This window comes from Brienomyrus brachyistius, unplaced genomic scaffold (assembly GCF_023856365.1).
Source record: "Brienomyrus brachyistius isolate T26 unplaced genomic scaffold, BBRACH_0.4 scaffold69, whole genome shotgun sequence".
NCBI lineage: Eukaryota > Metazoa > Chordata > Actinopteri > Osteoglossiformes > Mormyridae > Brienomyrus > Brienomyrus brachyistius.
In genome coordinates this window covers 647,501-671,529 of record NW_026042344.1, presented here as the reverse complement: position 1 = coordinate 671,529, position 24,029 = coordinate 647,501, and the positions used below count along the sequence as shown (strand labels likewise).

Genomic DNA, 24,029 nt, shown 5'->3' with positions numbered 1-24,029 from the left:
TGCCTCCACACTGAGTAGTATCAACAGATAAGATATTCAGGGTGGTACAGAGAAACGCCATCATGAATGCACTAGGCTCGTTTTTTTTTTTTGTGAGTTTTCTTATGAGGACCTTCTGATCCAGATAAGACATCAAGTTGTTCACCAGTATGTCTGAAATTAATGATTGATGTCAAAAGCATAGTGAATGTAATTTGAGTTGTACTTGTTCTCCCTCAGGGCAGTGATGGGTCCACTGGGCCAGCTGGGCCGAAGGGGACTAGGGTGAGTTCTTTGCTGGAAATCCCTCTCTTAGTGAAATGGATGGAATTGTATCCTATACGCTATAAGCTTCATACTTCAGTCTTCACGTCTAAGGCTTCTCATGGGTTATCAAGATCCATCATGTGAGAATCAAAGCTTGTTTTGATCACACACTGGCAGCATGCTTTCTATTCCCCTAAGCAAAGAGTTTAACACTGTATTTTCAGGGTCCGCCAGGATTGCCTGGATTCCCAGGAACACCAGGAATCCCGGTACGTGTCCATAATGCGTGTCCGTAACGCAGGCCTGGACAGTGGGCTGATCCATGTGAAACATGGCCGGGCAGGCAATGGATCTTTATCTGGGGGGGAAACACTCTCCTTTAGATGGAGGGCAGGCTGGGATCAGAATAGGACTGACAGCACATAGTAAGTATCTCCAAAGGGCTGCTTGCCCTTGCAGCCGTGATGGAAAGTGTGATAAGTTGGGGTAGGAGTTAAGGCTTGCCAGGGGACATCGTTTATCTTGTAGGGTCTAATGGTTAAGGCACCTCCCAGGCCACTAGGCATAAGGAAAAACACTAGTTTATACATATTACAGTGAAGGGGAGCAGGAGGGATTAACGCTGTTAGCTGAAAACTGATAATGACTGGCACATTTGAGCATGAATGGAGTGCTGCCCATGATCACTTCTTTAACTACTGTTTGGGATCCACCCCTTAACAGGGTCTGCCAGGACAGGATGGTCCGCTGGGCCCCAGGGGAACTCCAGGGTGCAATGGAACGAAGGTGCGAAGCGCCTCGTGAGGCAGTGAGTAGTAGTGCAGCTTAATGAGGGTAGGGTTTACTTACAGTTTTGGTGTGTTTCTTTAGGGAGAACGTGGATTTCCCGGAAACCCTGGTCATCCAGGCCTGCAGGGGTACTTGGTGAGTAGTCCCCTCATCACTTTCACCCTTCACATGCTGATGTACAGCTTATAAGGACAGTGACACAGTAATTATGTCCAGGACGTCATTTGTCCAGCAGATTACTTTGAGGTGAAGCCTTGGTGACTAACTGGCTATATAACATTAATAAGATTTAGAAATTTTTGAAATTCTATTTCAAGATGTAAATCCAGCAGAAAGTCCACTTTAACCTGAATGTAATCAAGTAACCAAGTATTTTTCCCCTAAGGGTCCACCTGGTATACCTGGATTCAAGGCAAGTAAAAAAAAATATTTGAGAAATATATATATATAATATATTATTATATATGAAGGATAAGCAGCTTTTATAAAATGCATACTACATTTAAAAATTTCCAGCTTTACAGTTTCAGGACAGAACAGCTACTCTGTTATGTACATTACTGCTTTTCGAGTGTTGTTAGCTGCTGTTATTGAAGCAAGGCTTTTATTTTATTACTGTTGTGGGATTAAGATTAATCTTTGGAAATACTTAAATGAATAAGCACAAAAACATATGACATAAACATGACTGTATTATGGGTTTTACGGCTTTTTTGGGGGACTCTGCTGCTGTGAGAATTACTGACTATCTCATTGTTGTTTTGATGGGCTAGCGGTATCCTAATGCTATTGCCCATTAACAAAAACATAGCTGGTGTTTAAAAGGAGCTCTCTGGGTCTATTAATAATAGGACCTTTATGAAACAATCTCGGACCATGAAATAGGAAGGCAATTCACTTATAACTCAGTAGTGGAATCAGTATTTTTTCCGCGCCACGAATGTAACATTTTCCTTGGGTTTCACGTGCTTGCTGTTTGTGGGCCGATACGCCTTCTTAGATCACTTCTGATTGGTGAGCATGACTGGCACGCAAGAAGCACGGCGCTTGTGATTGGTGAGAATGAGTGTCACATAGGGAGTACGGCATGAATTTGTAAAACTATTCTCACAGCAGTTTTAAACCCTGGGTCCGACGTGCTGTATAATGTATATCCTAAATCGCAGCCTTTGGGACTTGCTAATCGCCTTGTTTCAAATGGTGATTTCGATTTGAAATCGATAAATCGTCCAGCCCTAATATATATATATATATATATGTGTGTGTGTGTGTGTGTGTGTGTGTGTGTGTGTGTGTGTGTGTGTGTGTGTGTGTGTGTGTGTGTGTGTGTGTGTGTGTGTGTGTGTGTGTGTGTATTATTCAGCTCTGATTTTGGTCCACTCTTCTTGCAGTCTCCTCCACAGTTCAGTGACTGCAGTGGGTTTCTTAGTCGTAACGTTGTTGCCAAGGATTTTCCAGAGGTTTTCTATTGGGTTTAGATCAGGACTCCGGGCTGGCCATTTCATAATTTCTGTTATCAGTTTCATGGAACTGCTACCCATTTTACTGTATGACGGGGGCATTGTCCTACATGAAAATTGATGGGTGATTCAGTGATGAATGCAGGTAAGGAACCACATGTTGGAGAAGGTTCTGATAAACATTTGCATTCACTCTGCCATGTAGCTGTATAAGACGCCCAACTCCTTCCACTTCCTTCTCCCCCTTTCACTGACTTTATCCTCCTCTATCCTTGGGGTTCAGTCTTTCCCCAGTTGTATGACAAACATAATGTTTCCCATTAGACCCAACTAAATTAAACCTGCTTTCATCACTAAAGTGAACTTTGGACCAGCCTGTGAACTTTGCACTGTAGCCTTCTGATTCTTCCTGCATACGAGAGTTTTGGTCACTGCAGAGTAGGCTGTTGTCACGCGACGAGCTGAACGGGAGGATCGCACAGGCAGCGCGAGCGATCAGGAACGAGCAGGCAGGCGGGAAACGGGTCAAACTGGGGTTTATTCACAAGACGAAGCACGAACATTCACTAACATCAATGACAGACAGGGGAGACAAGCAAGACCAGGACTTAAATAGGACAGGACTGAGCAACATAATCAGATGGGGCTGAATACAATCAGGGAAGCACACGTGGGTAAGCAGGGGGCGTGGCACACATGAGGAGCCAACGAACAGGTCATGACAGCTGTCAGTCCAAATGCTCTTAAATATTGAGACGTTTGATGAACCAGATCCTTACCCCGTTAAGCACAATTGGGGAGCAAGTCCAGCTGCAGTGTTGAAACAATTCCCCACTGACATTCTCCACATTATCCTGTCCTCTCTTACATTTGTCTTTCAGGGACGACTACCCTTCTTGGGGGACTTGAATGAGTTTGTGACATTGTAAAGGTGCAATATTCTAGAAATCACAGATTTTGAAAGACCAACTTCTCTTGCTATGGCTGATAGGGTCTTCCCTTTGACCTTCATCTGGACAACCTACTGCAGGAGGGATTCAGTCACTTTAGAACGGCTCAACATTTTGCTCTTGGACTGAACTTGCTAGGTCAGCCTGACCTAGTCATGTTGACAATTGTTTTAAATGTTCTTCACTTAAATTATTCACGTAAATTATTTTCCAGACAGTGGATTGGCTGATTCAAAACTATATTTCATTCAAAACTAGAATATTCTTGAGATCTTTTTATATCCCTTCCCAGACTCATATGCCTCTATCTTCTTTCTGAAGGTCTCAGAGAGCTCTTTGGATCTCACATGGTGATTCCACTCATTTCAACAATCAAGAGCAAACCAAGCTAAATGTCTGTGGTTTAAATAAGACTCCAAAAAAAGCTCTAATCAAGAAAAAATGTTCTAATCATTTTCACCTGATGTGGTGCAACAGAATCTAATTCTAGGCATTTAAAATAGTGATGGATGTGAGGGAGTCCAAACTTTTTTCCTCAGTAGGAATTGGCATCTTACTTAATTTCTTTAGTTAAGTGATTTTTTTTGTTTTTGCATAGGCAGATACAACAACAACAAATTTATTTTTGTATAGCGCATTATCACAACATTACATTGTCTCAAAGCGCTTTACAGCATCCCCACCCAAAGCCCCCCGTGAGTAAGCCATAGGCGACAGTGGCAAGGAAAAACTCCCTAGAAGGAAGAAACCTTGGGAGGGACCAGACTCAAAGGGGGAGCCCATCCTTCAGGGGCTGGCAGGGATAGTCAAATAAGAGTCAGATCACCTTTATCTACAAATATAATTTGAAACAAAATTTATTATTGATATGTTGATGTTTCTTAATGAAATACTTAATATTCAATGGATGTCCTGATTTTTTCACATACACACACGCGCGCACACACACAATGCTTTGCCTTGAATAGTGATAAGTTCATCTAGTACAGACTCTTGGTTTGGTAATGTTGTTTTATATTCTTAATAATCTTTTTTTTTTTTTTTTTTTAAATCTTTAACATGATCTTAATTCATACATTTATGCAAACATATACTTTAATTGTCGAGTGCCAGAATTCCAGGAGGAAGCAGAAAGGCCTTGTCTTTAGTTATAACAAGCAGAAGTATTAAAGCATTCATTCGGCTACATCTGTGCAGTCATATAGCAGAGGCTACAGTAGGACAGTGGTGGTGCCCCTAGGCCAGTGTTTCTCAAGCAGATCCTCAGGAACACCCAGACAGCCCGCGTTTTTGCTCCCTGCCAGACAGCCCACCTTTTTGCTCCCTGCCAGACAGCCCACCTTTTTGCTCCCTGCCAGACAGCCCGCGTTTTTGCTTCCTCCAAAATCTTGGACGGACTGTGCGTTTCTAAGGACCAGATTAAGAAACACTGCTTTAGGGGCTCAGGAACAAATTTCAGGTATTGGACCTTTGATCTGGGTGCTTAACCTGACTTGTTTGTGTAAAGTCTCAGGGGTTAAATGAACATGAGATATATATCGTTTATGGGTTACAAAATGCTCAACCAAATTTTAATATGGATATGCTGTGATATTAAAGGTTCAGGACATTAAACTATAATGAATTTGGTAATTTTCGGTGTGCATTCATTCTACTTCAGAGCATGTTTGACCGCCGTTTTCGTCCCTGCAGGGCGACTCTGCCGAGATCTTTGGCGCCAACACCTTGGGGGACATGGGGGAGCCAGGATTTGTGGGCCTTCCTGGCATTCCTGTAAGCCCAAAGCTGGGAATAACCTTTCAGTCATTGTGTCACTTAAGCAGGCAGGAACATAAAGAGCAGTGAGAGAAACTTAGATAACTCGAGGTAAAAATATGTACAGGTATGAATTGGCACTGGCCGTCATGGCATTAATACAGGCATATTTACATTCTGTATTTAGTTTAATTTAGCAGACTAGTTTGTTTTTTTTTATTTTGCCTTTTTTTTTTATGCCAGCAAGTCTGATACCCTATTCAGCGTATTGACAGTAGTGATATTAATACTAAGCTGCATCTTCAGTATTTTAACAATACTGATATTAATGGTAAATTTAAAACTTACTTTTTTACTCTTGTGTAGTAGTGAAATGTGGTAACATTTTGGCAGCCGCCACGCATGTTAATGCAATTGTATTGTTCCTGCTGGTTATGACCATTAGTGATTGTGGTTATTTCAAAATATAGCTCCTGTGAGGATATCGTGCAGAGTTCAGTTACATTATGGATCACCTGCCTCTTTTTCTCACAGGGAACTGAAGGACATCCGGGATTGGTTGGCACGATTGGCCCCCCTGGTCCAAAAGGCTTTGTGGTATGTCTTACTTGGTACAACCTCCTAGCATTAACAAACTTTGCTACCACAAATAAACAGCATTAAGCAGAGTCCATGTCTCTACAGGATAAACACGCCTGTGTGTTGCCTCTAGTGATGGCCAAATGAAACTTCATGAATCATTTGCTGTATTTTTTACCTCACTAGATTGGTTTGCTCTAGGGTATGAGCTCTGAGCTATGACCTCTTTTTGGAACAGAGAGCGCCATCTACTGGGGTTAAAAATGCAGCAATTGGTTCATGAAGTTGCATTTGGTCTTCACTGGTTGCCTCCGTTGTTATTTCATATTGTTTATTATTTTTATATTTTTTTCAGGGGCTTCCGGGACCCCCTGGTCCTCCAGGGCCAAAGGTACATTTGCTGCTTTGCTAATTTAATGGAATCAGATGTAGATGTACAGTGCAAGCCTTTGAACTAACTGCTGCTCATTCTGCTAAGCAATACTGGTTATTCAGTCATCCATAAGGTGTGCATCTATTTGCAGATGTATGTATCTATTTAATTTAGAGTGCAGCAATCCAAAGCCATAGCCAGGAAGCACAGGACACTTGGAAGGGTACATCAATCAAGATTCAATTCAATTCAATTTTATTTATATAGCGCTTTTAACAACAGTCCAGGTCCAAGAATGGTGACAAATTAAAATGTCTTCATTCCTATACATCACCTGTTCACTAGTTTGGCACTCTTTTCATAGCACCCAGATGCCAGTAGATGTTGCTCTAGAGCCGTGAGTGAAACCCTCATGGCACTAAGGACCACAAGGCAGCTAGTATAGTATAGCAGGGACCCAGGTGTGAGTTGCTTTGACCCACCTGCCACTGGACAGGCATTCACTGCTTTTTCTAACCTGTTATTTTTATACAGGGTAATATGGGCTTAAACTTCCAAGGATCTAAAGGGGATAAGGTAGGATCAGCAAACTGCCTTCAGTGTTGATGTCCTGTGGACTGCTGTCGGCACTGGTAACACTATTTTTGCGTATGACAGGGTGAACAGGGCACCCCGGGGCAGCCAGGGCCTCCAGGCACCATCAGAGAACAGAAGCGGCCAGGCAGGTCTGAGATCCAGAAAGGAGACAAGGTACGTGAGCGGGCTAAAGCAGTGACCGTTGAATCCATCCGACAGACACAGCCTGTTTCACTGTCCATTAGGAGTATGTTTTATACGATATTGGTATTATCTGGGACAAATTTTCATGCAGGGTCACCAACCTTAACCCTCTGGAGTCGACGCATCGTCCTCGATGCCGTGTATCTTTCTCGTATATTTCAGTTCATAACTTGCTGAAATCTTATTGTAGAAACATAAAAAACCACTAACTAAATCCGTAATCTGTTTTCTTTTTAAAATGTCCATTGTCGGAAGTATTAAAGTTTTTTAGAATGAGGTTAAATGAGCAAAAAAGTAAACCATGTCACATTTCTTTGTTTTACCTGCATCGGGGGCGTGTAGTACCACCCTAACCTGAAGATCTCTATTTGCATTCTAAATAGCGTCATTTCCACATATTTAAATCGCATTCGTATGGTAATTTGATGAACAGCGCAACGTTAAAACGCGATCCAGATACATCCCGATCAGTGCCATAAAAGGGGGGGGGGGGGGGGGTGAACCAATTACTGCATTTTTAACCCCAGTAGATGCCTCCATAGTAATAGTTGGACCAAGATAGGAACATTACAGTTCTTCGCTAATGCATTTGTTTTCCTGTTGTGTACCTCTCAGGGGAGTCAGGGATCACCTGGCCCAGCTGGACAGCCTGGTCTGCCTGGACCTGCTGTAAGTGTCTGTAATGTGTGTTTGAAGATCTTGCCTGAGAAGTATGCAGAGTCATATAAAAGCAGCAGATCAGGGGTCTGATTTATAAAACTTTAAGTGGAACTCATACTGAAAGTGTATGGCGCTCAAAAGACGAAAATGACGTAAGCAAAGAAAAAAATCAGATTTATAAAAACGTGCGCACGCACACCTGCACGCGATATACGCTTTATTAATTGCACTCTACCTGCGATTATGCACACGTGGATTTGCAGCATATTATGCCCTCCACATGCCCCCGTTCAACCATTAATGGTCAATACAAATCACCTCATGCATATTTAAGCCTCCAACGTAAACTGGAAAAACTCATGGCATCAAGTCAACCGAGGTGAAAAGTAAAAAGAGAATTTTTTTCTGAAACCGAGATAGATGTGCTTGTGGGTGAAGTGGAAAGCAGAAAAAATATTTTGTTTGATGGTCACAGTAGTGGGGTGACAAACAGAAAGGCAGTGACTAAACTTAAAATGCAATTAAACATAATTAGAGTATTATTGTATTTCCTAAACAAGCTTTAGGACAAATTCACAACTTTATTGTTAATTATAACATATACCTAATTCCCGCTGGTAACAGGCAGTTGCAAGGAACCCCAGGGTCATCAGTACCTTTATTTGTACTGGGATTGCGCGGTTCCATCGGATTGGTCTCTCTAACATTGGACCCAGTTCAGCACATAGCTCTAAAAGCACACATCTAGGTAATCTAAATCGGCTTATGAGCCAGTCATCATCATGGGCTAAAATCTTCATGGTCTATGAACACCTGTTCCCTTCTAATTCTGCCATCGGCATAATCGTCTAACAATGCCAGCACATCCATTATGGTATGTTGTGCATGAATAAGATCATGGTATTTATGTGTTTTCAGCAATGAGACTGTTTCACACTGTGTCCAATTGATCGTGATGATCACGACCACCACTTATCCATTTACATTTCAACAACTGCGGCACATAGATGAAAAATGTAGATTAAGTTAAGATTTGAATCGGATTATATGTTTTACGCATATTTTTATTCACTATTATAAATATGTGACTGAATAAGTGAAATTAAATGTACGGTGTATGACTCAATAGCACTAGGAATTATTATTTATGTACTGATGCCACTCACGGTTTTTCTCACCCTCTTTACCCAAAGAGTTTCTCCAAAATTTCTCCAAAATGTTCGCACACATGGATCAGATTTGGTGTACATATGCGCACATTCTGCTGTCAAGTTTGTTTCTGTAGATCACAACGTTTGCGTAGAAAGAGGCATACGCATCTTTTAGGTCCTGTTTTGTGCGTACTCAACGGTTATAAATGAGACCTCTGGTCTGGAATGTCATGTTAGCCGAGCGGCCACATCCTCAATCATCATATCAGGAGGTGAGAACGTAAAAAATATCAGCCCTTTCCAGCTCCGTACAAACAAATTTACATTAAGATTTAGATAAAGATAAAGAATTAAGCCTTTATTAATTATTTCTCTCTGCATTTGTTCCTGAAGTAATTGTAGATATTTCATATTTACATGAAACCTCTCAGCTTCTGTCAGGGAAAACAAACCTAATATGGTGCATATTACATCTTCCTGCACAGTGTTTCACTTGTTACATTAATTTTGAGGTATACGTGTTTTAATGTGCATCAAAGTACTGATGAGGAGTGAGCTTTGTTTTCGACTGAGGTTTCCCGTCTTCTCAGGGTCCACCTGGTGGTCCGAAAGGCATGAAGGGGGAGCCTGGAGAAGCAGGGAAAAGGGTAAGTGGAGTGACCACATCCGAATAAGGGACCTGTGTGCTGGGGGAGTGTGTGTAAGGCGACAGCGTCCGGGTAAGGGACTTGTTTGCTGGAAGGTGGGGTGCGAAGTGACCATGCCTGGCTAAGGGACCTGTGTACCGGGGGGTGCACCATGCACGCTGGAGAAAATGAGCCCTCACCGATGCTTGGTTTGACACCAGCTCAGCAGCTGCCTTGCAGCAAGTGGAGTTCCGTTATATAATATACTATGAGAGTAGCATTCCGCTTGATGTATTTGGGGGCATTTAGTTTAGGGGAGTGTTTGTAGGTCATGAGGATGGACAGTGCAGCCTTATTATAAATATCTGGCCCCAGCCCCCCTGAAAGGCCAGAAAGGGGTCCCACAAACGCGTGCTAACGAGAAACGCAGCTGGAGGGCAGTAACCAGAGCAGCATGAGGATAGATGTGGTGTGACAGCGATGGGGTGGAAAATCAGGGATCAGCTGAAGGCTGTGCTGCTTACGCGTCGCGTGCCTGTGTCTCTGTCGACAGGGGAAGCCGGGCAAGGATGGCGACAATGGACAGGCGGGATTTCCGGTCAGTGCCCGTAATGGTTCAAACCACATCCATTGTATGTAAGGGTGTCGTCTGTTCCCATAACCACTGTTCTGTCACCTGCAGGGTCAAAAAGGAGAGCCTGGGCTTCCCGGATTTCCGGGCAGGGAAGGGAATTGGGTAAGATGAGTCATGTGCTATGAAGAATAGTATGTAAATCTGTGAGTCGGCGGCCATTTTTACATGTATCTTTAACTCCTCAGGGTGAAAAAGGTGACCATGGCTTCCCAGGTCTTCCGGGTCCAGTAAGTTTGACCTTAATGGGTCAGTCATCCACTCTGCTAAATTAAATACTAAAAGCTGCAGAAGGGGGGTACATACTTAGTATGATTTGTACAGTTACATATAATAGTGGTCAAAATTGTGGTGGTAATATTTAGAAACAATCAAAGCATTTTTACAAGTATCCTTCACTGGACAACGAAATAAGTACCTGGAGTTAACTGCAATAAAGTTCTGCTATCTCTAAATATTGGAAGTGTTTCCATAATTTTTGCCGCTAGGGAATATTGGTTTGGTCAAATGGCGATGATCTGTAAAATATTATATGCTTCAATAAAATTATTACAGTCCTACATTGGACTATAAAGTTTAGCATGTTGCTAACTGTAAAATATGTCTGATTGTCAGGCTGGGCTGTGTTTAGTGCACGCATAAGGAGTACAGGTGCTTGGGTGTGTATGTGGCTAATGGCTGGTGCCCTGCAGGTGCTGTATGACATGGAGCATAATGCCAAAGGACTGAAAGGAGAGCCTGGTTACCCTGGGTCTCGGGGACTAAAAGGAGAGCCTGGTCTGCAGGGTACGTCACACAGCACAATCGCACTCAGAATCGCACATCATGCTACTGGTTTGGCACAGTGTATTGCAGAAGTAAATTGGTGCCAGATAGACTGTGAACATTGTGCCTTATTGGTCTTGTCTGGGACTGCACAAAGAATGTATGTTGGTATTTATTTGCATCAACATAATTGCACTATAATGTAAAGTTTGTCCATATTTGACTGTTTTTAGCAGCTAGACTGAGATATTAACCCTCTGGGGTCAACGGCACTGTTATTCTGGTCTCTGCAGGTGTGCCTGGGCCTCCTGGACAACCTGGGGCACCAGGTAAGCTTGGATCAAACTTTTGCCCAAAGTATCTTTGTTTCTCTGTTTTCATATATAGTTACAGTTTTATACAGTATATTTGAATTGTGCTATTTTAAAAATGACCTCTTTTATATAATGTGTACCACAGCCCTGTATGACTTATAGGGCCAGGATAAGTGAATGGATGGATTGATGGATATCTTATTTTTCTAATTCTTTTTCTTTTCTAGGTCTTCGATCCCAAGGTCCACTCGGTTCACCTGGTCTGCCTGGAGAAGTGGGACAGAAAGGAGAAGATGGACCGCCAGGATTGCCTCTGCCTGGATCCCCAGGGATACGGGGACCTCCTGGGGGCACAGGACCCCCAGGTCTGCCGGGACCCCCAGGAATAGCAAACTGCATTGGCGAGATACAGCAGAAAGGAAGCATAGGGTTTCCGGGAATAAAAGGAGGGAAGGGTAGGTGTCTCTGCGTCCTCCTGTGTATAGTGTCACTTTCTCACATGAGGATAACCTCACCTGCTCTATAATCTGCCTCCACAGGTGAAAAGGGCAACACCTGTGTCAGCTGTATCTCTAATAATTGGCATATTGTGGGACCTCAAGGGCCAGTTGGACCTCCAGGGACTCCAGGTAATGTCGGTCACCTTCAGAATGTTAGCCTGTGGCTTGCCTGTCATCCAGGATGATGGGGACTGACGCAGGAGTCTTGATGATTCTGGTCATTATGTGTTCCAGGTATTCCAGGACACCCTGGGGTAAAAGGTGATCAAGGATTTCCAGGAAGCCCTGGATTGGCTGGGCTACCAGTAATAATACTAAGTTTTTCTTTGTTCTCTTATTTGATCATGTTGATTTTTTGTGAGGATTTCCATGTCTCTGTTTTAGCATCATACACTCATGGCCTGGATTTCAAAGTGCCCCATATGTTTTCAGGGTTTTCCTGGGTCCCAGGGAGCTCCAGGTCTCACTGGGCAGAAGGGGCAGCCAGGAGACACTGTCCCTCTGGATGGATTGAAAGGAGAGAAAGGGGACACTGGCTTCCCGGGTCCAGCTGGTTTGCCTGGTCTGAATGGACAGCCGGGCCAAAATGGGTTCCCTGGACAACCTGGGCTCCATGGTTTACCTGTGAGTACCATAATAATATGAGACCTCAAGCAGTACTTCTTAGGCATTGAGTATGGACATAGACAAAAATCTCTATGGTGTCCTGCATAATGTAAAGATTATCAATCTATCAAGCTGGTGAGCTTCTCTAGATGAAAAAGATCTTAAATACAGATTTTAAAATTGGTACCAAGCCAGCAAACTGTGGATATACACTATATGGACAAAAGTATTGGGACATCTGGCCATTACACCTACAGGAACTTTTGTGAGATCCCATTCAAAATATATAGGCATTAATATGGAGTTGGTCTATAACAGCTGCCACTCTTCTGGGATGGCTTTCCACAAGATTTTGGAGTGTCAGTGGAAATTTTTGCCTATTCATCCAGAAGAGCTTTTGTGAAGTCAAGCACTAATCTTGGACTTCATGGTATGGCACACAGTCCCACAAAGTTGGAAGCATGGAATTGTCCAAAATGTCTTGCTGTACTGAAGCATTAAGAGTTCCCTTCACAGGAACTGAGGGGTCTAGACCACCTCCTGAAAAACAAACCCATATCTTTATCCTTCTTCTACCAAACTTTACAGTTGGTTTGATTTTATACATATACTTATGGCAATGGGTCTGAATGAAACACCTGAATTTAATAATTAAGAAGTGTGTCCCAATACTTTTGTCCATAAAGTGTTTTTTGCATACAGAACGTAAAGTCCTTGAATTAACAAGCGATTTTGTTACACTCAAATGACTACTACATGCTCTGTTCATAATTTGACACATTTTTTACAACAAAATATATAGGTATATACCATTCAAGTTGTGCCAGTAAAACGAAAAGAGCAAAATGCAACATTTAGCAACATGCTAAACTTTAAAGTCCAATGTAGGGCTATAATAATTGAAAGAAGTATGTAATATACCTTATGACAGTTTGTGCTGGTGTCTTCATCTGTGTGTGGAGTTTTACCATGCTGGGAAATTGTGAATTTATGTTTCCACTGACAAGAATGTTGAAAATAGCCTATGCTAAAAATAGACCATTAGCTAAACCATCTATCCATTTTCTGACAGCTTATCTGGTATAGGGTGACTGGAGCCTATACTAGATAGACTGGTATCCTGTCACACACACATACACATATACACACAGGCAATAGGCAATTTAGAGACACCACGTCATCTGAGTCCTGCACAGGGATACCAAAGTACCCTGAGGGAGCAGGAAGAACATGCAAATGCCGCACAGTCTAGGTGGGATTCCAAGCCTTGACTGGAGATGTGAGGTGATAGTGTGACCCACTGAACCTCCCAGCCATCTGAGAAGGGAAATTCTCCTTTTAAGTCTAACATTTTAACCGTTAAAAGCGATCTACCAAAGAAGACATTCATTAATGGTATCTGATGGGTTTGCGGTGTGTGTCTCAGCGTGATAAACCTCTTTACCTGTGATCGGAAGATTTTTGTTTGAAAGCCTGGCCTCAGCAGAACATTAACATGTCTGTGGGCCCCTGAGCAAGGTCCTTAACACTCTGGGGTAGAGTACGTCGACGACCACACAGCGTACTTTTCGCGTCTATTTCAGTTTATATCTCGCTGAAATCTTCATGCAGAATCATGAAAAAAAACGCTGACTAAATCTGTAATCTGTCTTCTTTTCAAAACGTCCATTGTCGGAAGTATTAAAGTTTTTAAAATTAGGTTAAATAGGCAAATGTCACCTTTCTTTGTTTTACCTGCATGGGGGCGTGTAGTGCTGCTCTCAGCTGAAGATCGCTCTTTGCATTCTAAATAGCCGCATTTCCGCGTATTCAAATCGCATTCGCATGCTAATTTGATGAACAACACAGTGGTGAAACGCGATCTAGATACATCCCCATCAGCCCAATAAAAGGGAGGGGGTGTGGCCAGGTGTGAATGGCTCATGCGTACACATGAAAGTTGCTGCATATTCAATGAAATGAGCCCAGAAATAGTGACATGAGTGTGGTTTTTCTTATTTATTTATCAAACTGAATGTTGCAACTACACCATTTAGTCATCTTCATGTACACTGGCTATAATGCGGCTCTGACTGACTCTGACGATCGGCCAGGGCTCTGAGTCTCGGCCAAGGTACTGACGCTCAGCTGGGACTCAGAAGGAGCTCTGACACACTGCAGCAGCAGAAATGGTGAATAAGCAAGCAAATGGGGAGACAAGCATCACTATAGCATGAAATGTATGCAGAACATGCTTAGGACTGCAAATGTGTCTGTAGAGTCTTCGGCATGGACTTTCACCTGCTTAAACAGTGATTAAGATCAATTTTGCACAAACGAGTGGATAGTAAATATTTATGTCCATTGAAAATGATACCTAAATTATATTAAATGATTAGTTCATGGCCTTAGCAAATTATTAAATTTCTTCAGTAATTCATTAATTGCTCATTAATTCTGGATTTGGCTAATCACTATAGGCTAAGTGTAGCTTTCAGATAGTTTAGTCACTAGGTTAGAACATAGGAAATTTAAAAATGAGAGGAGGCCATTCAGTCCATCAAGCTCATTTAAGGAGAACTCAATCAACATCTCAGATTTGTTAAAATCGTATCTAACTCTGATTTAAAGGAACCCAGGGTTTTAGCTTGCACTACATGAACAGGAAGACTATTCAATACTCTACATGCTGTGTAAAGAAGTGTTTTTTCAAAGTCAATTTAAAATGTTCTTCCACTAATTTCCACCTATGGCCACAAGTTCTAATATTTAAACTAATATTGAAATAGCCATTTGGCTGAACAGCATCCAGACCTGTTAAAATCTTATATAGCTGGATAATGTACCCCCTTAGTCACCTTTGCTTGAGGCTGGACAGATTCAGCTCAGCTAACCTCTCCTCATAAGACATTCCTCTAAGATGACCAAACCTGCACACAATATTCTAGGTGGGGTCTTACCAAGGAATTGTATAAATTGTAGCATCACCTCCCTTGACGTAAACTCCACACACCTAGAGATGTAACCCAACATCCTACTGGCCTTTTTTTATTGCTTCCCCACACTGGCAAGAGTGGGACATGGAAGCATCAACAGACATACCGAATGAACAAATTTGCAACTTTTCAGGGTCCTTCTGTTCATAGTATTTGTGTGTAGCATATGAGTGTCTACTCTGGTTGTTTTGTTTTGTAGGGTTCTACTTTTGGTAAAGGGGACCGTGGCCTACCAGGGGAACCTGGAAATCCTGGCCCCCCTGGAGATGGCGGACCTCCCGGTGCACCCGGATTTGGTCCCCCGGGGCCACCTGGAGAGAAAGGTATCCAGGGTATGTCAGGGAGAACAGGCTCACAAGGTGTTCCAGGTAGGGCTCTCATCTTTCCAAATATTTATGAACCACAAATACACCTTTGGTTTGTTAAGGAGAGCTCGCTGTGCACAGGTCTGAAAGGGGAGCCTGGAGAGACGCAGAAGGTGAAAGGCCAACCTGGTCCTTCAGGGCCCCCTGGGAAGGATGGCCTCGTGGGACCCCCAGGTACCGCATGCAGTCCAGCTTTCTTCCTGTTGATTGCTGTAATAAACCTGAATAAAGGGCCATGTTTGGGTTTGTCTTTTCAGGTAGTTCAGGTGGGCCCGGGAGGCCAGGCTTCCCAGGGCTACCTGGTGCGAAGGGGGACCGAGGTCCTCTTGGCATTGGTTCTCCAGGTGCTGCAGGGGTCAAAGGTGAGAATCAACCACCAGGCTAAGTATTATGACAAGAACAGTAAGGTGCACACCTATGCACACTGGTACACTACCGGGATGCATGTCTGACAGGTGGATGGCATGGGCATCCCCAGGTGGGCGGAGCTTAAGCTGTGATCCTTAGCTTAACATGTTAGAATGATTCAGAATCAGAATTACTTTATGAATCCCTGTGGGGAATTCTTTTACATTACAAAAACAAACAAAAATAAATAAATAAAAGATTTAGGAGAGTTATGTACAGATAATAGAAGAGATTTAGATAGAACTATACAATAAAGTAATTAAAATACAATAAAATAATAAAATTAAATAAAAAATAGCCAATAAAAATTAAACCTATAGCAGCAATTATAATTAACATTAGCATATATTAAACATAATTTATTACAGCAAACTTATACACCATATATATCGTTATTTAAGGTTGTATTAAATTGTATTTGTGATTTGTGGTTTGAGAGATCAGATGTCAGTTAAACAGTTTTATTGCGACCGACAGGAATGATTTCCTGTGTCTCTCAGTTGTGCAGCGTGGAAGTTTTAGCCTGTTGCTGAATGAGCTCCTGTAATGTAATGAGCTCAGCATATAGTGGAGTGGGTGTGAAGGAAAGTCCACTATTGTCCTTATTTTGGACAATGTTATCCCCTCCAGCACCTTATTGAAAGAGTCCAGGTCCACTCCCACAACTTGACTGGCCTTCTTAATGATCTTGTTGAGTCTTTTAATGTCCATGACCCTCAGTCTGCTGCCCCAGCAGACAACAGCATACATGATGGCACTCACCACCACAGACTCGTACAACATCTTCAGCATCGTCCAGCAGATGTTGAAGGACCTCAGCCGTCTCAGAAAATAGAGACGGCTCTGGCCCTTCCTGTAAACGATGTCCACATGTTTAGACCAGTCCAGTTTTTGTCCCAAGTACACTCCCAGGTGTTTGTACTCCACCCTGTCCACAATGACGCCCTGTATGTTAACCGGTGTCACTGGCACTTTGGTCCTCCTCAGGTCCACTGCCAACTCCTTTGTTTTTGTCACATTGAGCTGAAGGTGCTTTTCCTTGCTCCAAGTGACAAAATTGTCCACCACAGTTCTATATTCGCTCTCGTCACCACCAGTGTTGCATCCAACTCCTGCAGAGTCATCAGAAAACTTCTGAAGGTGGTAGGTCTCTGTGCAGTAGCTGAAGTCCGTGGTGTAGGGAGTGAAAAGGAAAGGAGAGAGCACAGTTCCTTGCAATGCCCCTGTGTTGCTAATCACTCTGCCCGACACACAGCACTTTAAGCGCACATACTGTGGTCTGCCAGTCAGATAATCCACAATCCAGGATACCAGTGGGGGGGCATCCACCTGCATCTTTGTTAGTTTATCGGCCAGCAGAGCCGGGCGAATGGCGTCAAATGCACTGGAGAAATCAAAAAACATTATCCTCTCAGTGCTCGCTGGCTTATCAAGGTGGGTGTAAACTCGGTTGAGAAGGTAGATGATGGCGTCACCCACTTCTAAGCGGGGCTGGTAGGCGAACTGAAGCAGATCCATAAGTGGTTGGACTATAGGCCGGATTGCTCCAGGATGTGTCTCTCCAGGGCTTTCACAATGTGTGACATTAGTGCCACGGGTCTGTAATCCTTAGGGTCACTGGGACGCGGCATCTTCGGTACAGGAACTAGGCATGACATTTTCCGCAGCACGGGGACTCTCCAAAGGCTGAGGCTCATATTGAAGATATATTGGAGTACTCCACTAAGCTGAAGATCACAATGATGGGGTGAGCCCTGATGGGGCGTCATTGTGTGGTTTACAAAGTGCCTGCCGGTCTGTCTTCTTGAAGCAGCCCTGTAGTGTCATATTGGCCTCATCCGTCCATCTCCTAACTATTGTTGGAGTAGCTGGCAAACTCTTCACAACAGGCACATAGCAGGGTGAGAGGTGAATCAAGGTGTGATCAGATTTTCCTAGCGGGGGGAGGAGGGAAGAGCTGTAAGTGTCCTTAACATTAGCATACAGCTGGTCTAATGTCCTTCCTTCCCTGGTAGGACAACTTACAAAGTGGGTGAAAGTGGAGAGTGTCCTATTCATATTCACGTGATTGAAATCACCCGAGATGGCAATGAATGCATTCAGATGCTGAGTCTGTCGCCGGGCTATTGCAGAGTGAATGATGTCACACGCTGTGTTCGGGTTTGCAGAGCGGGGAACATAAACACCCAACATGATTATATGGTAAAATTCCCTGGTCCGACAGCACAAAGTTCAACATCCGAGCAGCAGAAAAGAGTGCGCTCTTTAACAGTGATGTGAGCAGGATTACACCACCGTTCATTCACGAGCACAGCAAGCTCTCCCCCTTTTCTCTTACCACCTGCTGTTGGCACAAACCGTGTGGAAGCCCATGATCGTAGTCTTGACATTGGGGATATTTTTCTCTAAACCTTTGTTGTCTCAAAGCCTCCCTCTTCCTCCGTAGCACACGACCTCGCACTTGCGCACTCATTGATTCCTATTGAAGCTGAAAATGTTTTGTTTATACCTTTATGATAATTGTACTTATACTTTACATGTGAAAAACTGACAGATTTAAAAGATGCATAACATGAATATTTGTCATCTGCAGGGATTCCTGGAATAACAGGCATTCCTGGCAGCCCCGGCATCCCTGGACGGCCCGGGTCCGACGGCCTCCCCGGGCACCCAGGCTCCCTAGGGCCTAAGGTGAGAGAGTGGGGCATTGATGGGCTGTACTGCACAGACGCATCTCTAGGGATAATGCATTCCTATATGCAGTTAAATTAGAATCAATCAGAAAGAAATCACTTCCTGATTTCTTCACATTTACTCTGTTGAGGATCCATACAGAAAGTTTTTTGGTTATACATTACATTAACTGCACCTTCATAATGCCTTTGCAATGCATTCATGGAACATTCAGTACAGCTTCATAATGTATTCATAGAACATCCATAAACAGTATGTAAGTAAGCCTTAATATCCTAATGTTCCTTAATATACATTAATAGCAAACATTATATGATTATAATGTTTCTTATTAATGTATATTACAGATGCTGTGTCTTGTTCATTGAAACTATTATTAATGCAATGCTCTAAGACATTTTTAGATATACTTGCTTCTTATGAATGTTCTATGAATGCACTATAAATGCGTTATGAGGTGCATTGAATGTTCTATGAATGCGCTATGAATGCGCTATAAATGCATTATGAGGTACATTGAATTATCTATGAATGAAGGTGCGTTTTATGTAAAGTGTTTTTTATATTGCTAGAAAAAAAATGTTTTTTTTTGTTTTGTGCCTGAAGTACTATTTAGGCTTTTAACAAGGAATATTTAAATTCAAATTGCAGTATTCGGGTGCTTTAAAAAAATAAATAAATAAATAAACTGATTACCATTAGGCCAAGTGATCTCCTCTCATAAAATTCTAATGTTCTTATAAATGTGTGCAGCTGGGCTGATGGTGATATTAGAAAATCACAGAACCAGTTTTATTGCCCATCGAACTACAGATCAGAGAGGAAAAATGTTTTCTGCTGATGTCATGTCATTGTGCATGCCAAGCATCTTCTCTGTATTATGAGGTCCAGAATATCCTTTTTGAGTGTGATTCCCCCTTCCTGTTTTCTGTCAGGGTGATTCTGGGTTTGCTGTAACTGGCCCCCCAGGACCTGCAGGATTTCCTGGTGGCCAAGGAGCCCCTGGATCAAATGGCGATTCTGGTTTCCCAGGAAGAGATGGACAGCCAGGCCTGCCAGGCTTGGTTGGAGCTCCTGGGCCAAAAGGTTAATAAAAAGCAGCGATTGTTAGCACTTGGGCCACATACCCCCAGGGCTCTGGATCTACTTTTCATCCCCTGTGTCTGTGTGACTGGGTATTCCTGGCTTTTGCCATTAGTTTCCTTTGGTACACCCCAACATTGTTCTAACACTTTAACCTGCTAAATCCAATGAGTGTCTAACACCCCATATATGAAGGGTTACATGGAATGCTGAAAAGCACTGCGCAAGGCAGCTAAGGTTGAGGAGCAAAACTTGTCCTGTTGCAGGAACCTCATAGTTGTCCAGTCCATTTATACTGCAAACGCTCTGATCGAGAGATACTGCTACTAAAGTCTGATAAGAGCAGCCTGAGATTATTTGTGGTGCAGTAACATCCCTGGTTTTCTCCATGAATTGGTTGTGGAGCCACGTTTTCAGTCACATGCTAATTATAAACATGATTTGTGGTGCATTCCATCTGAACTGAGAAGTCGGAATTTCCAAGATCCTAGTCAGAAATTTCAAGAACAATGCCCCCTGAACTGGAATCCCAGCTCCGATTCCAGTAACTGGAACATAGCGGTAGTCCCACAAATTCCAGTGACCGCTTTCCCTTCTTTTCTCATAGGGGATGCTGGCTTTCCTGGGCCCCAGGGACCTCACGGGCTTCCAGGTCACCCGGCTTTAGGGCTTCAGGGGCCCCCCGGACCTCCTGGCCCTCAGGGGGTTGGAGGCGTAACAGGTATGCTGCCTACTAGTTGCACTTTTATACATAATAGAGAACATGAACTGATTCGTGAAACCTCTGACTGGATGACAATAGTCGATGGTACTAATGAAAGTATTTTTACATTAAAATCTAGGTATAATAAATAAACATACATTATTTTAATATGCATCAGTCATGAATTTTAAAGTCTGTCCTTGTCGACACTAAACATACAGGACCACATCTGTTTTGCATTTGTAAATTCTGGATGGAGTGTTTAATCTTAAAGGAATGGTTAAAATGATAATTTCATAATAATAACAATAATAATTCTCGGTATCAATTTTAAAAATCAACACAGTCATTCTAACAGTTCTCTTCTTATTACAAGGGTTTCCTGGTGTACAAGGTGACAAAGGTGACCCAGGTCCCTCTGGACTGGATGTTGCCGGAGTATCTGGGGACAAAGGGAGACCAGGCTTCCCTGGAGCCCCAGGGCCAATGGGCCTTCCTGGTTCCCTTGGCCAGCCAGGTCAAGATGGACTTCCTGGATTCCCAGGTAAATGACCTCCCATGATATCAGCCTTTGAAAGTGTGTTTTAAAACAATGCAGGGGTCTGATTGGATGTATTGTTTGTATCTGCATTGGTGGTTCTGTGCTAGAATTCTCACCTGCCATGCGGGAGGCCTGGGTTTGATTCATGGCTGACATAGCCTTGCATGCTGTGATTTCCCCCGGGGCTTGATAATATCTTACTTTATGCCTTGTTTCTTTAGGTACCAAAGGAGAGATGGGAGTGGTGGGGATTACAGGCTTTCAGGGTCCTCCGGGGAGCTTCGGTGTGCCAGGATTCTCTGGACCAAAAGGTGCACATCAGCGTCACATATTCAATACATTCAATTAATATTTTGTGCCATTCTTGTTTATTTTTACCTTTAGGCAAAATAATTGAGTGTTTTTCATAAAACAGGCGATAGTGGATTCCCTGGGAAGCTTGGAGCTCCTGGTATTCCTGGTGTTCCTGGGCTCAAAGGAGAACGGGGTGACCCTGGCCAACCGGGCCCTCGAGGCATCATCAGTACTGAAAAGGGCCCGAAGGGAGAGCCGGGGGTCCCAGGTAGGCTTATGCCATTGCAAAAGCACATCCTTGTGAAGAAACAGTGTTTTATCTGCATGAAGTCGCTGGTGCTTTATGGCAGTAAAAGCCACAGTGTTTACATTTCTCTGTTCTATAGGTTTGCCAGGTGTCCTGGGCCAGAAGGGTGTCACAGGTGTTCCAGGAGAGAAAGGCCTTCTGGGAACTGATGGAAGAGCAGGACAACCAGGTCCTCCAGGTATCAGTTTAGGCAATAAAAATGAGTCTTTTCCAATATGAATTGAACTTTGGACAAATGTAAATGGTACATCAGGGTCACATTTTCCTGTACCTAATTGTTCTTTGTTATAATATTCATAAATCCATCCATCCATCATAAAAAAACCCAACTCCCACATTTTGCAATAGCCACCGCAAAAGCAAGTGTTACATTTTGCATTCAGATTGTCAAGTTGCAGGTGCTATTACATAATGAAAGGAAAAATTGTTACAGTTATTACTTAATGCACTGTCATTAAGTAGTGTATTGTTACACCAGTGTTCATGATAATGTAATGGTGCCAATTGTCTTCAATTGGTGCCAGGACCAAAAGGAACTTCTGGAGACCCAGGTGAACCTGGGCTCCCTGGACCAGCTGGACCGAAGGGTGCAATGGGCGACATGGGATTCTCAGGTAACTCCCTGCAATCGATTCTACATACATTTAATATAAGAACATGTTTACATTTACAGAACTACACCAAGTGCACAAAAATCACTGCACATGCTGGGTAGTCCTTGAAGTAGATTGACGTGGGCAACCACATTAATCCAGGTGAAATTTGCCGATTTCAGCTTTTAAATCCACCTCAGTTAGGATTTTTAAGTCTTGAGACAATTAAGGATAAAAAATGTACATGCTGTTGAACTAACATGCAGCACTGTTAGGTTTTTCAAGCTCAGTGTTTCTAGAATGATCTACCTTCTGAAAGACATTCAGCCAATGCGGAGGGGGGGGCAAGTGGTGAAGAAGACGAGGTGAAAGCAGTCTGACAGTAGTGCAGAGCAGCAGATGATGTAGACTTTGTGTGCATCCGAAATTGGATACTTGTCTGCTGTATAGTAGACGGAATATAGTATGAAACGTGAGCAGAATGTCTGAATCCTTAGTATGGATAAGACAGTATGGTACCTAGATGATGTACTACATTCTGTGAAATTACAAAGTATGCAATTGATGGACGCTGCGCTATAGTGGGACTGGAGCTGCAACCATAGATAAATAATGTGCTATCTCTATACAAATTTAAGTAGAAAACAATGTTACCAGTTACATATTTGAGTAAACTTGTGTATTTTTTCAGTTGATATTTTTCAACACTTTTTAACTTTCATGCCAGGCAAGATATGTCATTAGTAATCATCCAAATCAGGCAATATACAAGATGGTGACTGCAGTTTAACCAGGCGCATGTGTACTGTTCTCATGCACATATATATTATGTAGTATAATAACAGTTCATAGTACGCTTCTCACAGAATTCAACATCTGGGGCCTCATGTATAAACGGTGCGTACGCATGAAAATGTTGCGTACGTCCGTTTCCATGCTCACTTTGAGATGTATTAAAACGAAACTTGGTGCACCGCTATGCACATTCTCACGGCAGCTCCAGACACGGCATAGGCACGTTTCTGCTCGGTTTTGTAAACGGAAAGCACCCAGTGGCAAGTCATTGGTACTGTGGTTTCCCCTTTTAAACTCAAAATCATGACTTTATCCAATACACGACATTAATTGTATGTTGTTTACAAATGTATGGCACCTGATTTTTTATAAATTTGTAACAATTAAATGGTGCAGAAAATGACCGAACTATTACAACTGCTATTGCAGCTCTTGTGTTATTGTTAGACATAGCTTATGGAAGAATTAGAAGATTCAGGGATCTTAGTCATTTCTTGGCCCATGATGATGACTGGCTTCTAAGTTTAAGATTCAGATTTCCGAGAGCAATCTTTTCGGAGCTGTGTGCCGAACTGGGGCCAGCACTACAAAGGCAGACGATGAGGAATTCACCATACCTGTTCCTTTACAAGTTTTGTCCACTCTTGGGTTCTTAGCCACAGGTGCTTTTCAGCGAGAACTTGCGGACCGATCGGGTATTTCTCAGTCAACACCAAGTCACACCATGCTAGCTGTATGGGACGGCGTAATCCGTTTGTCACCCAGATTTCCTTACACTGTGATTCAACAGGCAAACATTAAAGCTCAATTTTCAGCGATGTCCGCTTTTCCCAATGTAATTGGAGCTGTCGACTGCACGCACATTGTTATAAAGGCACCTTCAGAGAACAAATTTGCTCTTGTAAATAGAAAGCACTTTCAATTTATTAATGTACAAATTATGTGTGATTCAAACATGCGTCTCATTAATGCATGGGCGTCGCGGCATTAAACCTGAGGGGGACATGTCCCCTTTACATTTCATAATTATTTGTTTGGATCCCCCCACATTTAACATAAAATATTAGGTCTGGTCCCCCCCACCAC

General features: G+C 42.8%; 1 protein-coding gene across 1 annotated transcript in view; it reads left to right on the top strand.

The window, feature by feature from the left end:
• The window catches only part of LOC125725663 (collagen alpha-5(IV) chain-like), a 54,537-nt gene that overhangs the window by 17,418 nt on the left and 13,090 nt on the right, over positions 1 to 24,029 (top strand). The window contains exons 4-35 of the mRNA XM_049002532.1: positions 220 to 264; positions 471 to 515; positions 970 to 1,032; positions 1,117 to 1,170; positions 1,421 to 1,447; positions 5,138 to 5,218; positions 5,735 to 5,797; positions 6,135 to 6,170; positions 6,687 to 6,728; positions 6,810 to 6,902; positions 7,548 to 7,601; positions 9,334 to 9,390; positions 9,923 to 9,967; positions 10,052 to 10,105; positions 10,189 to 10,230; positions 10,693 to 10,786; positions 11,059 to 11,094; positions 11,307 to 11,534; positions 11,619 to 11,708; positions 11,814 to 11,884; positions 12,012 to 12,203; positions 15,360 to 15,528; positions 15,607 to 15,699; positions 15,783 to 15,887; positions 18,527 to 18,624; positions 19,563 to 19,713; positions 20,318 to 20,431; positions 20,790 to 20,957; positions 21,176 to 21,265; positions 21,370 to 21,516; positions 21,635 to 21,733; positions 22,080 to 22,169. Coding sequence (XP_048858489.1) covers positions 220 to 264; positions 471 to 515; positions 970 to 1,032; positions 1,117 to 1,170; positions 1,421 to 1,447; positions 5,138 to 5,218; positions 5,735 to 5,797; positions 6,135 to 6,170; positions 6,687 to 6,728; positions 6,810 to 6,902; positions 7,548 to 7,601; positions 9,334 to 9,390; positions 9,923 to 9,967; positions 10,052 to 10,105; positions 10,189 to 10,230; positions 10,693 to 10,786; positions 11,059 to 11,094; positions 11,307 to 11,534; positions 11,619 to 11,708; positions 11,814 to 11,884; positions 12,012 to 12,203; positions 15,360 to 15,528; positions 15,607 to 15,699; positions 15,783 to 15,887; positions 18,527 to 18,624; positions 19,563 to 19,713; positions 20,318 to 20,431; positions 20,790 to 20,957; positions 21,176 to 21,265; positions 21,370 to 21,516; positions 21,635 to 21,733; positions 22,080 to 22,169 — 2,836 coding nt within the window. The remainder of the gene's footprint in view (positions 1 to 219; positions 265 to 470; positions 516 to 969; positions 1,033 to 1,116; positions 1,171 to 1,420; positions 1,448 to 5,137; positions 5,219 to 5,734; positions 5,798 to 6,134; positions 6,171 to 6,686; positions 6,729 to 6,809; positions 6,903 to 7,547; positions 7,602 to 9,333; positions 9,391 to 9,922; positions 9,968 to 10,051; positions 10,106 to 10,188; positions 10,231 to 10,692; positions 10,787 to 11,058; positions 11,095 to 11,306; positions 11,535 to 11,618; positions 11,709 to 11,813; positions 11,885 to 12,011; positions 12,204 to 15,359; positions 15,529 to 15,606; positions 15,700 to 15,782; positions 15,888 to 18,526; positions 18,625 to 19,562; positions 19,714 to 20,317; positions 20,432 to 20,789; positions 20,958 to 21,175; positions 21,266 to 21,369; positions 21,517 to 21,634; positions 21,734 to 22,079; positions 22,170 to 24,029) is intronic.